Consider the following 15,821-nt stretch of genomic DNA (forward strand, 5'->3'; position numbering starts at 1 on the left):
CTACTACTGCTGCTGCTGATTATGAATCTGCTGCTGCTACCGCCGCTGCTGCTGATGATTTTGACTTGATTGTCGTGATTGGACACTGTAGATAGTAAGGTAGAAAGATTATGATATTATGGCATTATAAAGGAGAAGGACGATGCTTGGCTATAACGATCAGTATCATCATCATAATTATAACAAAAATAACATTATTAACAACAATAATAGCAACAACAATAATAAAAATAATAGTAATAATATCAATAATAATAAAAGTGTGACAGTGACTATGATAAGGGAAATAATATAATGGATGCCTGGGTTTGACGAAATCTCAGACGACGATGATGATTAGCCATACTATGATGATGATGATAATGATGATGATTATCACATCGATGAAGCTAAAGCTGATGATGACAATGATGATACCTTGAATTGTATTTAAGATTGCTGCAACAACGAGGATGATGATGATGATGACGACGATGACGACGACGATGATGATGATGATGTGGTAATGATGATGATGATGTTGTTTATGTGGTACACAACAATAAAAAATAAAGCATGGCAATGTAATAAAACTTTTATTAACCATAAAAGTTACATAAACACACGGAATATTTTTATCCCTATCCAACACTCTCTCTCTTTTTTTGCACGTTCTCTCTTCTCATTTCATTTTACTTCTCTCTCTCTCTCTTTCTCTTTCTCGCTTTCTTCATTCTTTACTCTCTATTCTCTTTATTTCTCTCTTTTTTTCTTTTCAACTTTGTAATTTTTTCTTAATTTTTAGTTTTTTTTTTCACTCTCCCTCTCTCACTCTTCCTTTTTTAATATATATATATATATATATATATATATATATATATTATTGTTGTCACATTCTCTCTCTTTTTCTTTCTCTTTCCTGTATCTTCTCTCTTTTTTATGCCTTGTTTTCTTTCCCTTTTTCCCTTTTACATTCATTCCTTCTTTCAAATTTGGAACAAACCGGTTTTATATTTTTTTTAAATTTAAAGAAGAATTAACTTTCTTCTTTGTTTCAACGATCCATAAACAAACAATTAAATAGACGTCTGTGTGTGTGTATGTGCGTGTGTGCAGAGGCGTCATTTGGGGGGAGGCAGGGGGGACAATTGTCCCCCCCAAGAAAAATTATAAAATATTAAAATTATAAATTATAAAAGTGTTAATTTTAAATTCTTTGTAAAAAGAATATAATAGGATATATAATTTAGTAATTTTAAAACTTTAAAAATTTAGAAATTTTATAAACTTTAAAAATGTAAAATTTATTATAATGTTGCACTGACGAGACTAGGTAGTCGAAATAGTACTATATGCATACATGTAGATAATGACTAGGAATATTAAATAGGAATATTGTTAATAGTATTAACAAGTTAAGCTTGGTAGATCGGAGAATTATTCGAAGAATCGAGAAACTATTATATAGATTGAGTACTGTAAGAAACGCCGTGATCTTTATTAATAATATATATATTAATATATATATATATATATATATATATATATATATATATATATATATATATATATATATATATATATATATATATATATATATACATGCTAAGTCATAGACCACATAAGTTCCCCCCCCAACCAAAATCTGAAATGACGCCCCTGCGTGTGTGTGTGTGTGTGTGTGTGTATTTATGTGTATGTGAGTGTGTGTGAGTGTGTGTGTGTGTATTTATGTGTATGTGTGTGTGAGTGTGTGTGTGCTAGCATAAAGATTTCAAGGTTTAATATAACCATACATTGCATTTATAAAGGCGAAGTCTTCCTAAAGAACCATTATGTTTAGAAAAAATTTTTTTATTGTGTTGAAAAATTTCATGCACGCATGTATGTGTGTGTGTATGTCTGTGTGTACGTGTATGTGTGTGTTCGTATGTTTGTATGTGCGTGTGTGTGTGTGTGTGCGTGTGTAGGTGGGTGTGTTTGTCTCCGCCGTATATTTATATTTATGTAGAACGTTCTGTAAAGTAATAAATAAACCAATGTAATTATATGAGAGCATTTTTTTATTTAAGAATATTCATATATCCTGGCATATCTGCACACACATTCACACACACAGACACACACACACTCACACACATACACACACACACATACATACACATACATACATACACACAATCACACATATATATATTTATATGTATGTGTATATTTTTGTATGTTTGTGTGTGAGTGTGTATCTGCTTGTTTTCTTGCTTGTGTGTGTTTGTGCGTTTGTGTATATTTGATATTAATTAATTTATGTTATTAGGATGAAATAAGAATGATATGCTTATAATGCATTTAACATTTAAGGTTGTAATTAAACCCAACTTTCTTCATGGTTAAAATTTGAGAGGGCAATAAAGTAGAAATGCCAATTCTTGTAGGAGCAACGAAGTAAAAAAAAATTTCAAAATTCTTCTTCCATGGAATAAAAATGATGGATATGAAACAGAATATTAAAAAACATTAAGCCGGAAGTAGAGGTCGGTAAAAGAGGAAATAAAAGACTCCGAATAAGAAAAAAAAGAAAAAAAGCTGGAATAAAAGACACGTAATAAGAATAAAAGCTAAACCAAGAAAAAGAATGAGAAAGAAGAAAGATAGAAAGAGAAAAGAAACGGTTCTATTTTTTTCCGCTTTATTTAGCCCTCCGCCCCGGCCGACGCCTGATCTATGACGTCATTGTTTTCATTTTCCGGTTAAATGCAGATGGAGATTGCAACACGAACTTTAACAAAGTGCTCTTTGTCGTCATTCGTTTGTCGTTCCTGTCTGCTGGCATGTTCGTTTGTGTGCATGTGTTAGTATGTGCGTGTATGCGTGTATATATGTTTGTGTATGTATGTGTGTAAGTATGTGTGTTTTTTGTCTACTAATGTGTCTTTGTTTAGTTCGAAGTTATTTCTTTGTTTTGTCTGTCTCTCTTTTTCTGCAAAGTGGAACAAGGTGGTAGCGTGAAATAACGTTATATCGACTATGATCATTCACGATCGTCCATTTCATCAACACCATCACCAGTGTCATCATCATCAACATCGTAGTAACTATTATCATCATCGTCATCATCATCGTCATCAGCATCGTCATCATCATCATCAGCATCTTCTTCATCATTATCATCACCACCGTAATGACACCAACGAGAGCCAGTTTTTTTTAAATATTTGCATTCAACGACAATACAACAAAAATTCTCGAAAAAAATGATTACGAATAATAAATCTGACTAACCGGAAGATGATAAAATTTTAGCGGAAGTTGATGAATTTTCGCCGGAAACAGATGATGAAATTTTGCCGGAAGTAGATAAAGTTCCGGCAAGAGCGAGTCTTATTCTTCTCAATCCATCTCTAGATGAGTTTATATTGTCATTAATTTTATTCATTTCATTTGTAGCATGACTGACGGCCATGCCGCAACAACCGCTACTACTACTGCCACTACTACTACCACTCTTACTACCACTACTACTACAACTGCCCAGGGTGGTGATGATGACGATGGTGACCGTGATGATGACGATGGCGTTGGTTATGACGGTGCTGATGATGATGCTTGTTGAGGTAGGCGAGTGTGGAGATGAGGTTCTGAGGTAGTTTCTCGGTGGCATGCTGCTTGGATTTTTTTGCCGCATCATTATCATCATCATCATCCTCATCACATCGTCATCGTTGTTCTCGTTCCAATGATGACGTCATAATCAGTTTTTTTAATGGGTTTTTGTAATGACGATGTTAACTGAAAAGATTTAGGAGGAAGATTAAACATACCGGAAGGGTAGCGATGATTATTTCATAATTGTCTAAATAAGCACACACAACCACACACACACAACACACACACACACACACACACACATACACACACACAAACACAAGCTCATAAAAAATAATAAAAACACGAAAGAAATCCTCAACATTAAAATTAACGATGTTTATATTTAATATCCGATTACCATAAAAAAAAGTGTTTGTGTGTGTTTGTATGAGTGTTTGTGTATGTATGTGTGTGTATGTGTTTGTGTGTGTGTTTTATTTATTAACAATATTATAAACAATTTACATTTCTTACAATTGATTGATTTTATTTATTAGAAAGAAAGTTAGACAAGGATTATGTGTGAGTGTACGTACGTATGTATGAATGTATGTATTACCTTTGTATATATTATATATTTATCAATTATTATTATTATTATTATTATTATTATCTTTAATAATAAAAATATATTAAAATTTATTTATAAGGTACTAACTTAGCTTAAATCCACATCAAGATGAATAAGTTATATTTTCGTAAGCTTATAAATCAATTAATCTGTTTATTTTTTGTTTATTTATTATCTTTGCTTATTTATTATTTTTTTAACCTATTTGTTAATAAAAAATTAATTAAATCATAAAATGCATGCCTGCCTAACTAATCGAAAATATACAACAAGCGTCAACTTGAGTTCTTTAAAATGTTTGCATGAATGAGATGCGTGCATGAATATATGTATGTATGTATGTATGTATGTATGTATGTATGTATGTATGTATGTATGTATGTATGTATATATGTATGTATGTATGTATGTATGTATGTATGTATGTATGTATGTATGTATGTATGTATGTATGTATGTATGTATGTATGTATGTATGTATGTATGTATGTATATATGTATGTATATATGTATGTATGTATGTATGTATGCATGTATGTATGTATGTATGTATGTATGTATGTATGTATGTATGTATGTATGTATGCATGTATGTATGTATGTATGTATGTATGTATGTATGTATGTATGTATGTATGTATGTATGTATGTATGTATGTATGTATGTATGTATTTATGTGTGTGTATATGTGTGCATGTATGTGTGTGTGTTAGTGTATTCTCTTATGTTTTACCTGTAGCAAATTTTTTTCAAATTCAATTGAAATCCATTCCTCTACTTTTACGATGGTACAATCGTTAACACGGAATGACGTTTTTTATTGCCCGCATTACTATACACATGAACGTTCGTTCGTTCGTTCGTTCATTCATTTATTCATTCGTTTATTTATTTGTTCGTTTAATCATTCATTCACTCATTAATTCATTCATATCCCTCAACATATAACTTGAACAGTCGAATAGTAAAATCTCCATGTTTCAAAAAAATCACACCATTTATGTGGGATGGTAAGTCGAATGTTTGTTTTGTCTCTGAGGTAGTTCTGTCTCTCGCTATTGCAGAGGTATAATTTGATTTTGAAGTTTAGACATTAGTTATATTTAGTACATCACACATCCAATCGTCCAAACTAAAATATGGATAGCTATGAAATCTCGTGTTAGTATTTCAGTATTCAAGTATCTCGGATGAAGTCGTTGAAACAAAATATGGATCGCACCCCATCAAAAGATATTTCACAAGGAATGTCACTAGGTTTATCTCGAGGCTTTGAACATTTCTCGCTTTGTCGCTACTAACACGCACACACACATTTCTCTCTTTCTTTTTCTTTCTCTCTCTTTCTCTCTCTTTCTCTCTCTCTCTATTTTACACAGATATTAATTGGTTAATCATTCATTTTTCATACTCTTCCATTTACACCATAATTCCTTTATTCCTTTTTTTCTTTCGCTTATACCTTCTATCGCTTTTTTCTTAGTCCATCTATCACTTACTAATTCATTCATACATTCTTTCTTTCATTCATTCATTTGCACGGTCCATTCTTCATTTATTCATTCAATCGTTAATTTGAAAAGAAATAAATCATTTTCAGTATTCATTTATATATGCATATCTATGTGTTATATATATATATATATATATATATATATATATATATATATATATATATATTGTTTAATTAGGGAAATGGTCATTTATTATTATTATTATTTTTATTAAATTTTTTTGATGTTATGTTATCTCTTATGAAAATAAAGTGATGAGTTTTGGTGAGAGTTGGTCATTAATAATGATGACTGTTTTGAGAATGATAACAAATTATAATGATTAGATTATGATGGTGACGACGGTGATGACAACAAAGATGAAGACGACGATGATGATGACGACGATAATTTTGTAATGAAATAATTTATGGGATACATTTTAAAAATGAAGTTGATGGTTAATTTATACTATTACCGTCACTACTATTACTACTACTACCACTACTGCTACTATTACCCTCTTCTACTACTACTACTACTACTACTACTACTACTACTACTACTACTACTACTACTACTACTGACTTTTTCAATTTTTTTTTTAAACTTTAAACGTTCACAAATTAATACGGTCAGTTGATATAATGACATATAAAAAACAAAATTTCCAAGTAACTTAACCAAAGATTCAAAACAATCAAAGATTCAAAACAGCCAAAAATTAAAAACAACTAAGGATTTAAACTAATCAAAGATTCAAATCAACAATCATCATTTTCGTTATTTGTTGTTTCACTTTCAAAGCGAAGCACTAAAATATTCATTCACACGACCCTCTGTGAAGCTCCAGGCTAAGTGAATGAATACCATCGTCATATTATTATTCATCGTTTATTATTAAATTTAATTATCGTTGTTCTCAATCAAATAGTCGAGTGTGACCAATCAGGTAACTAGTTTACCAACCAACCAGCCAGTCGAAAAACAACCTGGCAACTTTCCAACCAATCGTGAAAGCATTCATACGACAACCGATCAGCCAGTCGACCAGTCAACAAACAATCAAACAGCCAACCAATTATATCATCAAGTCATCAACATTTAAATCAACCAACTAACAATCAAGAATCAACCAGCCAGTCAAACGACCAACCAATCATTTCTTTCCTAGCAGAACTCCATTATTTTGACTGATCTCCAAGCAGAGTAGGGCAAACCTCTGCCAGCAGCTCAACTTATCCGCCGATAGTATTCTCTTCCTACTCAAATTTCCCACCATTGCATACTTATCAGGATCCGAACTACTCCAGTACTTGCATGTCTCATTTTCCGGTTTTTGATATCCGTACTTATCAGATCCGTGCCAGACGTACTTGTAAGGCCTAAAATGTATTATATTACTACGTAAAAAAATCTATTTCATTTACTGTAACCAAATAACTTAAAATTACTACTATAACTTACACTATTGTAGTTACAGCGTTAATACAACAATTACTACTAATATACTCATCCTACATTACTACTACACGTTTTAAGGCTAACTTGATTATGTCACAGCTTGTCATGTTATGTCATGTTGTATTTTTTAAAAATACTTTACTGAATGAAAGTTCAAAAAAAGTTTTAAAATGTTAAGACTTTGACCATATTCATTGCTATTTCTACTGACCAGACAACATCATTGAGTACATCTCGACCGTCAAATGAGTAGATGAAATTTTTGTGGACCAACTTGCCTTCGCTGCCGTTAAAGATGTCTTCCAGTGAGTCAAAGAGAGTTTCGTTCTAATGTTGGTGAAGGTGGTTAAGATGGTGATGATGAGGATAGTGAAGAAGATGATGAAGATGACGATGATGGTGATGAAGATGACGATGATAGTGGTGAGGATGATGATGATGGTGATGAAGATGACGACGATGGTGATGAAGATGACGACGATGGTGGTGAAGATGATAATGATGGTGGTGTGGTGGTTTTGGTGATAGTAAAGATGCTGATGATAAAAATAGTGATTGAAAAGATGAAGATGACAATGATGGTGATTAAGGTGATGGTGATGATGAAGATAACGATGAGAAAGATGAAGATGATTGTATGGGTGACAATTCTGATGGTTATATCACGACGAAAGACTGACAACATGGCGTGTTGAAGCTAAAAAAAACAACCAAGAAGCCAAAGCAGCTTTTTTCAACTCAAAAAATTTTTCAAAAATGAATCCGTTACTTATTGTAACAAAAAACTCATTAAAACCTGAGAAGAAATATTTTAATTTTTGATTTGAAAAACTTGCCAACTTACACATACACACACGCACACACACAGAAACAAACACACACACAAACCTTTCCATTCAAGACGGTTACATAATCGTTCTTTCCCTGCTTAATAAGACCCCTTAAATCTTGCCATCTGGATGACAGAAAAGCCTTAAATGTATTGGGCCACCCAAATTTTTTTGACTCCTTGTAACAGATGGAATCCGCTCCACTTATCCCATCCATATCTCCAGAAAGGGGGTGGTTTGCGGCGATCAAGTGGATGTGGTGGATTTTTGTACTGGGAGTCGTTGAAGGCTGGAAATTTTCGGTTTGTTTGTTTCGTTTGTTTGTTTTGTATGCTTGCTTGTTTGTTTTGTATGTTTGCTTGTTTGTTTTGTATGTTTGCTTGTTTGTTTTGTATGTTTGCTTGTTTTATTGTTTGTTTCGTACGTTTGTTTGTTTGTTTTTTGTTGTGCGTTTTTTTGTTTTGGTCATTTGTTAATTGATATCACGTACAAATATATACCAAAGTGTGTATGTTAATGAACATACATACATACATGTATACGTATATACAAACAAACAAACATGAAAATATACATACATACATACAAACAAACATTTACATGTACATACATAAAACATGCATACATACAAACATAAATACACATATATGCACAAAGACATACATAAATGTCAGCAGCCCAAAACTACAGGCAAATTCTACATACATATACATATATATACATGAATCTTTAATATAATGCACTGAAAACCCATATAATTATTACGTTTTATCTCTTTGTATGTATGTATATGTGTATGTATGTATGTTCGCATTGTTTGTACTTATGCACATTAGTATGTATATTTTTTCAATGTTGTTTAAATCATTCGTCCCTCGTGCCTCATCAACATACGCTGGCTCGTATGAAAAATTAAAATGATGACGATTGTAGTGGGGATCTTCATCATCGCTCTGATGACGATTGTGATAATGATAATAATATCATCAAATATATATAAATATATATTGTATAATTATAATAATAATAATTATTATTATTATTATTGTTGTTGTTGGTATAGTTATAAACACATATGATGAAACAGAATAGCCATCGATACATTCTTGTCATCATTTCGCCCCGACAAACGCAGGGGTGTCTATAGAGTTTCTTCCTTTGATAGATTTGCATTATTTCAAGCACGTTATCATTTATCAGTAAGTTCATCATTCTTTCTTCACCATCTTCATGTTCATCATCCTTCTCATCTCTTTCTTCTTCATCTTTTTTATCATCTTTGTAACATTTATATGGCAACCTTAACGCCATGTGATGTTTGCAAATGTATATTGTTTGTTAAACACTGCACGGTTTGCATTTGAAGTAGGTAGGTGCGCTATAACACACGACTCACTTATCATCTGAGCTATCTTGCTAAATAAAATCAGATTCTTTTAGTTTTTTTTGTCATTCATCTACGTCATCATTATCATCGTAACGACATTAATGCCATCATCATCATCATCATGACGACAATCATAATCATCATCATCTTTTTCTTCATCATCATTATCACCACCATCTTCATCATCATCATCATCATCATGACGACAAACCGGTTTTTGAGTAGTCGTCGCTGGGAAATGACGTACCCTTTTATCCATCTAATGATGATGGTGATGGTGATGATGGTGGTGGTGATGATGGTGGTGGTGGTGGTGATGATGGCGGTGGTGGTGATGGTGGTGGTGGTGATGATGATGGTGGAAATAATGACGAAGATGATGATGATGATGAAGATGATAATGGTGAAGATGATAATGATTGTGGTGAAGATTATGATGATGTAGATGACGATGACATAAATTATCTGCGAAATATATTCAACACACACACACACACACACACACACACACACATACAAGACTTTATTTATTCGCAATGTAATTGAATATAGAGTTTTTACTAAAATATATATGACGAAAATGATAATGGGAAAAAATTTATACAAAAAAACAATAATAATGCGTCATAAATATAGCGCTCAACCGGTGATATGATTAAGCGCATGGAATCAATTTTCCACTAACATACACAAACACACACACACACACAATCTCTCCCACACAAACACACACACACACTTTTTCTCACACAAACACACATACACACTAAAACGGAATATACCTATACCACACGAAAAAACACTCGAACAATATGACAAAATCTCTTTGAATTCAAAAGCAGACACTGTATTATGACATGACACAGGCATGTTATCATTAGACCATCCTACACACACATACACACACACACACACACACATACACACACACAGACACATATTACATAAACAATAAAAACTCTTTCAACCAGAACAAGGCTGTATCCGTTTTTTCTTCTTAAGTAGAGATCATCATCTCGCGGATTGGTCCCTATGAGGTACATGAGGGTACCAGCGGGCAGATAGGGGGCCGTGTGGTGCAAACTCGAGAAATCAGTAAATGTAACTAAGTTGGATTGCTGTGGCATGGTCATGATGTGATGACGTTATTGAGATGAACTGATGACGTAATGTTAGTTTTTTTTTATTTCACTGCATTTTTAATTGTAATTTTGCATTTTGCATAAAGTTCAGCTTCTTTCTAAGTCAGATATGGGACTAGATCGAAAATTTCAACAACGATGATGATAAAAATTTCATTAAAATATGAAAACCATATCTGTAGCACTTTTTTTAAATAAAAGTATCTCAAAAGCGGGAAAATTATAAACAACTGATACATAGATGATATAGATATAATCTATTCATGATATAAAAAAATAACTAAGTGGGAATGATCATTCTCGTGTTTATCAATACTTTAAAACAATAAACATACGACTCCTGATGACGATGACGAAGAAGAGGAAGATGATGATGATGATGACCCTGGAAGACCGCGAGGCCCCTGTTTAAAATTGATACTATTATCATCATCGTCGTTGTCGTCGTCATCATCGTCGTCGTCATCAATATGATCAACATTACCATATCATGTTATCATCGTTATCACGTTATGATAGTTTCAATGATTGGAAGGATCACCAATCATCATTACTATCGAAACCACCACCGTAATTATTACAACTATCATCATCATTATCATCGTCGTCGTTTTCATCATCATCATCATCACTCACAGGGGGTCCAGGAGGTCCGGTAGGTCCCATCGGTCCCTCGACAACACGTTCAACGACCTCTCCGGGCTCTCCTTTAACACCCACATCACCTTTGGCACCCTAGTATATTTTTAAATGGTTATTTTTTGTAATTTCTTATAATTACTATTCTTATTATCATCCCCAATTTTCATAGCTTGTTTAAAACTGGTCCAGGGTTCAGCAAGATCCCATGGAGATTCATCCGAGAATTTTTTTTATCACGCTCGCCCTTACAAACAATGCTAAATTTTTTAATTTCAGCCAGAGCCGGTTTTTTTGGAAATTCTTTCAAAACTTTATCGAGATTTTTTGAAACTACTCCCACTATTAGAGGAATAATTTCAGCTTTTGAGTTCCACATTCTTTTTATCTCAATTTTAAGATTTTTGTACTTATAGTATCCTACACATGCCTCTAATCCAATACATCTACTCATCACCTAGTGAATATAGCTCACATCTCGATCGTGTCTCTTTGTATATTCAGTTGATGCCAATACAGGACATCCAGAGATCACATGGCTGATGCTTTTAACATATTTGTGACACATTCTACATAGACCGTCAGCATTCAGTTTGTGTACTCTCTTATGTGAAAGTATCTAATGTTTAATACCCGCCTGATCATGTGCAGCTATTAAAATGCTTTTGGTTTCAACAATCAATTCTAAACTTTTTAACCATCCCTATGTTTTTATCAAATCTATTCCTGGTTCATTTATATAGTTAAAAAATTGGCTACGCAGTTGTTTATCTTTGTACTTTATCACATGATATAATTTTTCAAAAGTTTTTTAAGTTCTGTTCGCTTACATCTTTGTCTATAAAATGACGATTTTTAATTTTGTTTACTTCTCTAGAAATTGAATATTTCTTTTTACTCTCATCATCTTTTGCGATTATTTCAATCAATCTATCCTGTCTGTTGAGAATGTAGGTACTCGTTAAGGACTATAATTGCTTTTCCGAAAGAATCTTCAATTCCTATTGGCCCCCTACCCACTTCGTTTCCGTTGAAATACAATCGATCAACATCAGCATTCGGATGATGTGCTACTCCTCTTTTTAAAAGTCAGAAATTTTCTGGTTTTACTGTCAATCTGCTGTAATTCTGATCTTCTGATCTTATAATAATAGTAATAATAATAATAATTATTATTATTATTAATTATTATTATAAAAATGGCAAAAATTCACTTTTTCACCCGGACTTCCGTGTTTTCCCGGAACCCCTGGTATTCCCTGAGGTCCAATTGCTCCTTTTGATCCTTTCATGGCTGATGACGATGACGACGAAGATGATGTGATGATGACGACGATGATGATGACGATGAAGATGATGAAATAATGACAATGATGACGATTGCGATAGTGATGATGATGATTATCGTGATAAAAAAAAGGCGATGATGACGATGATTAAAACTCTGGTAATGTATGATGACGAACGATATGATGATGATGATGGTGATAATGAAGAGCGATTAAAAAGAACCAAATAATAATCATAATAATATGACAATGATTATTATTATTATTATCATTATTATTATTATTATTATTATTATTTAGTAGTAGGAAGTCATTGTTCTATGCATATTTGATAATGATGACACCAATAAACTGACGGTAGAAGATATAACAACGACGATGATGATGATCCTGTTGCTAAAAGTAGACGCGGTAATGATGATGATGATGATGATGATGGGGATGATGACGATGATGATGATGGTGACTATGATGATGATGATGATGATGATGATGATGATGATGATGATGATGATGTAGACGATGATGATGATGATGATACTTTTTATCTCACTAACGCGGTAGCAAGTAAGTTATATTTCTAACGAGATTCCTCTGAAAAGATTACGTTCATCAACATCATCATCATCGTCTTCGCAAACTTCATCATTGTATCATCACCATCATCGTTCTATCATTACTATCGTCATCATCATCATCATTATTGTATCGTCATCATCGTCGTCATCATCATCGTCGTCATCATCATCGTCATCATCATCGTCGTCATCATCATCGTCGTCATCATAATAGTCATTATTGAACCAATATCAGTGTATTTCTATAATCGTTATAATTTTATCATCATTCCAGTTATCATTGTATCTTTATCATCACCATCATTGTCATTCCTAATATATTATAATATAATGATCATAGAGGCTATCTTACTCAACTGGCGACTGAATACATCATCACTATCATCATCGTCGTCATCATAATCGCTACTCCATTCGTCATCATCATCATCGCCACCACTCCATTCATCATCATCATCATTATCATTATCACCATAAGCTCTGGATCAGCTGTTCCAGGATCTCCTTTGTCCCCTTTCAGGCCGGTGCACTCCTTCATTTCAATGATAGAGAGAATGAATAATTGAGCGAATGAATGGAGGCATGATTGGATAAATAAATGTGTTAATGCATGACTGAAGGAATGAATGAATGAAGAACGAACGAACGAACGAACAAACAAATGAACGAACGAACGAACAGAAGAACGAACAAACAAAAGAACGAACGAATAAACAAGCAAAATAATTACCGATAAATAAATGGATGAATGAACGAACGAACGAACGGACAAACGAATCAATTAATAAAAGAATAAATGAATAAAATGTTCTTGTTATTATTATTATCATTATTATTAATTGCTGTCAACCTTATCACATGACTTTCCGGGCGGACCGATTGTTCCCATGTCACCCTTCAGTATGAAGGTGATGATGATGATGATGATAATGATGATGATGGTGGGGTGATGATGTTGATGATGATGATAACAAAAGAAATCACCAAGCAACAACAAACACACAACACACACATAACAACGACAACAGCAGCATAATGTTGTAGAAACACATTTTGCCTTTCATACCAAACAAGGACATACAAAGCTTCCATTCCACACTGAAGATCACACACTCACACGCACACACACAGCCGCAGAAATCAAAATTAAACCAAAAACAATAAATAAACTATAAATATGAAACCAAAGATCATCTATATTTAGTGATGGGCTGACCCGCCACGGACGATTAAAATTCAAATCGGAAATGCAATTAAATATCTCCAGCTGTAAGAAAAAGGCACACGCACACACACAGACACGCACACACACAGACACGCACACGCACACACACACACACATATATATATATATATAATATCTATAGTTGACCTTTTGACCTTTGAGATTGTATTCTTTCTTCAATTTCTTACTCAAATATTGGAAACACTGTAAATCGTATGAATAAATGGATGGATGGATGGATGGATGGATGGATGGATGGATAAATAGATGACAGAATGTACGAATGAATGAATGATTGAATGTACGAATGAATGAATAAGTGCATTAATTCTTTAATGACTGTTTTAATGCATTTGTTGATTAAATATTTAGATAAATTGGCTTATATATATTTATTGAGGCAAATGTATGAACCAAAAAAAATAGAACAAAATTTTTTTTTCAAAAATACAATTCAAAACAAAACATCAAAAAAAAAACGAAAAAAAATCATACAAACATACAAAGCTCATGCAAAATATATATACAAACAAACGAACAAACATACATACATACAAACTTACAAACAAACAAGTTGTATTTTTCATATTGAAAAAAGATTGATGGAACTAATGAATGAGTAAATGAAAAAAATGCTTGTACTCTTTCCAAATTGAGAATATCACGCCCTCAAATGACAATGGAATTAATTTGCATGAACATCTAAATGATCAAGAGAAAGAGAGGGAAAGAAAGAAAGAGAAAGAGAAAAAAAGGAACAAATGAATGAATGAATGAATGAACGAACAAGCAAACATTAACGTTACATCTGTACATTATCTAGTTTTAAGCTTCTCAATTTTTAGTCAAATTTTAAAAATAATATAAATAATTCATGTGAAGATAATAGAAAAAGAACAAACAAACAAAACGAACGAACAAACGAACGAACGAACTGATGTACGGACAAACAACCAAATGAACGAACGATTAAATGAATGATCGAATGAACGAACCAAAAGATGAACGACTGAACGAATAAATGAGAGGGTGGACGAATATTGAAGAAAGAAAATAAATGAATAAAATTACCTTGACAAATGTAGATCGCAAGTGATATTTTTCATCAAATTACACCGTCATAAGCTATTAGCTATCAAAAAGCATTGTGTCATCATTATCATCATCATTATCATCATCATCATTATCTTTTTCTTCTTCACCATCATCATTATCTTCTTCTTCTACTTCACTATCACCATCATCACACCCTCATCGTCGTCGTCGTCACCGTCATCATTTTCCTTTGTTGTATATGACGCACACTTGACGTAGCAGCAGCAGCAGCATCATCGGCAGCGTTCATTGTCGCAACCAGATAACTCCAACGCGATAAACAAACAGCCCTCGAGCTAGAAGCCTCCTAACTGCAACTATTACTACTACACCACCACCACCACTACTACTGTTACTGTTATCGTTGTTGCTACTCCCACTACTGCTGCTACTACTTTAAATAACTAAAATTGAAATTCTCCAGAATTTTACTACATTAGACTAGTCGCTCAATTACTACTACTATTACTTATGTCATGAATG

General features: G+C 32.9%; 1 protein-coding gene across 1 annotated transcript; it reads right to left on the reverse strand.

Moving 5' to 3' along the window:
- Positions 1-6,848: 6,848 nt before the first annotated feature.
- Positions 6,849-8,239, reverse strand: HELRODRAFT_80119 (hypothetical protein; the record flags this gene model as incomplete). The annotated part of the gene is made up of 3 exons (XM_009020105.1): positions 6,849-7,074; positions 7,365-7,480; positions 8,042-8,239. Coding segments are annotated over 3 exons (540 nt in total), but the record flags the coding sequence as incomplete, so codon positions are not given.
- Positions 8,240-15,821: the final 7,582 nt, after the last annotated feature.

This window comes from Helobdella robusta (genome assembly GCF_000326865.2).
Source record: "Helobdella robusta unplaced genomic scaffold HELROscaffold_26, whole genome shotgun sequence".
NCBI classification, from domain to species: domain Eukaryota; kingdom Metazoa; phylum Annelida; class Clitellata; order Rhynchobdellida; family Glossiphoniidae; genus Helobdella; species Helobdella robusta.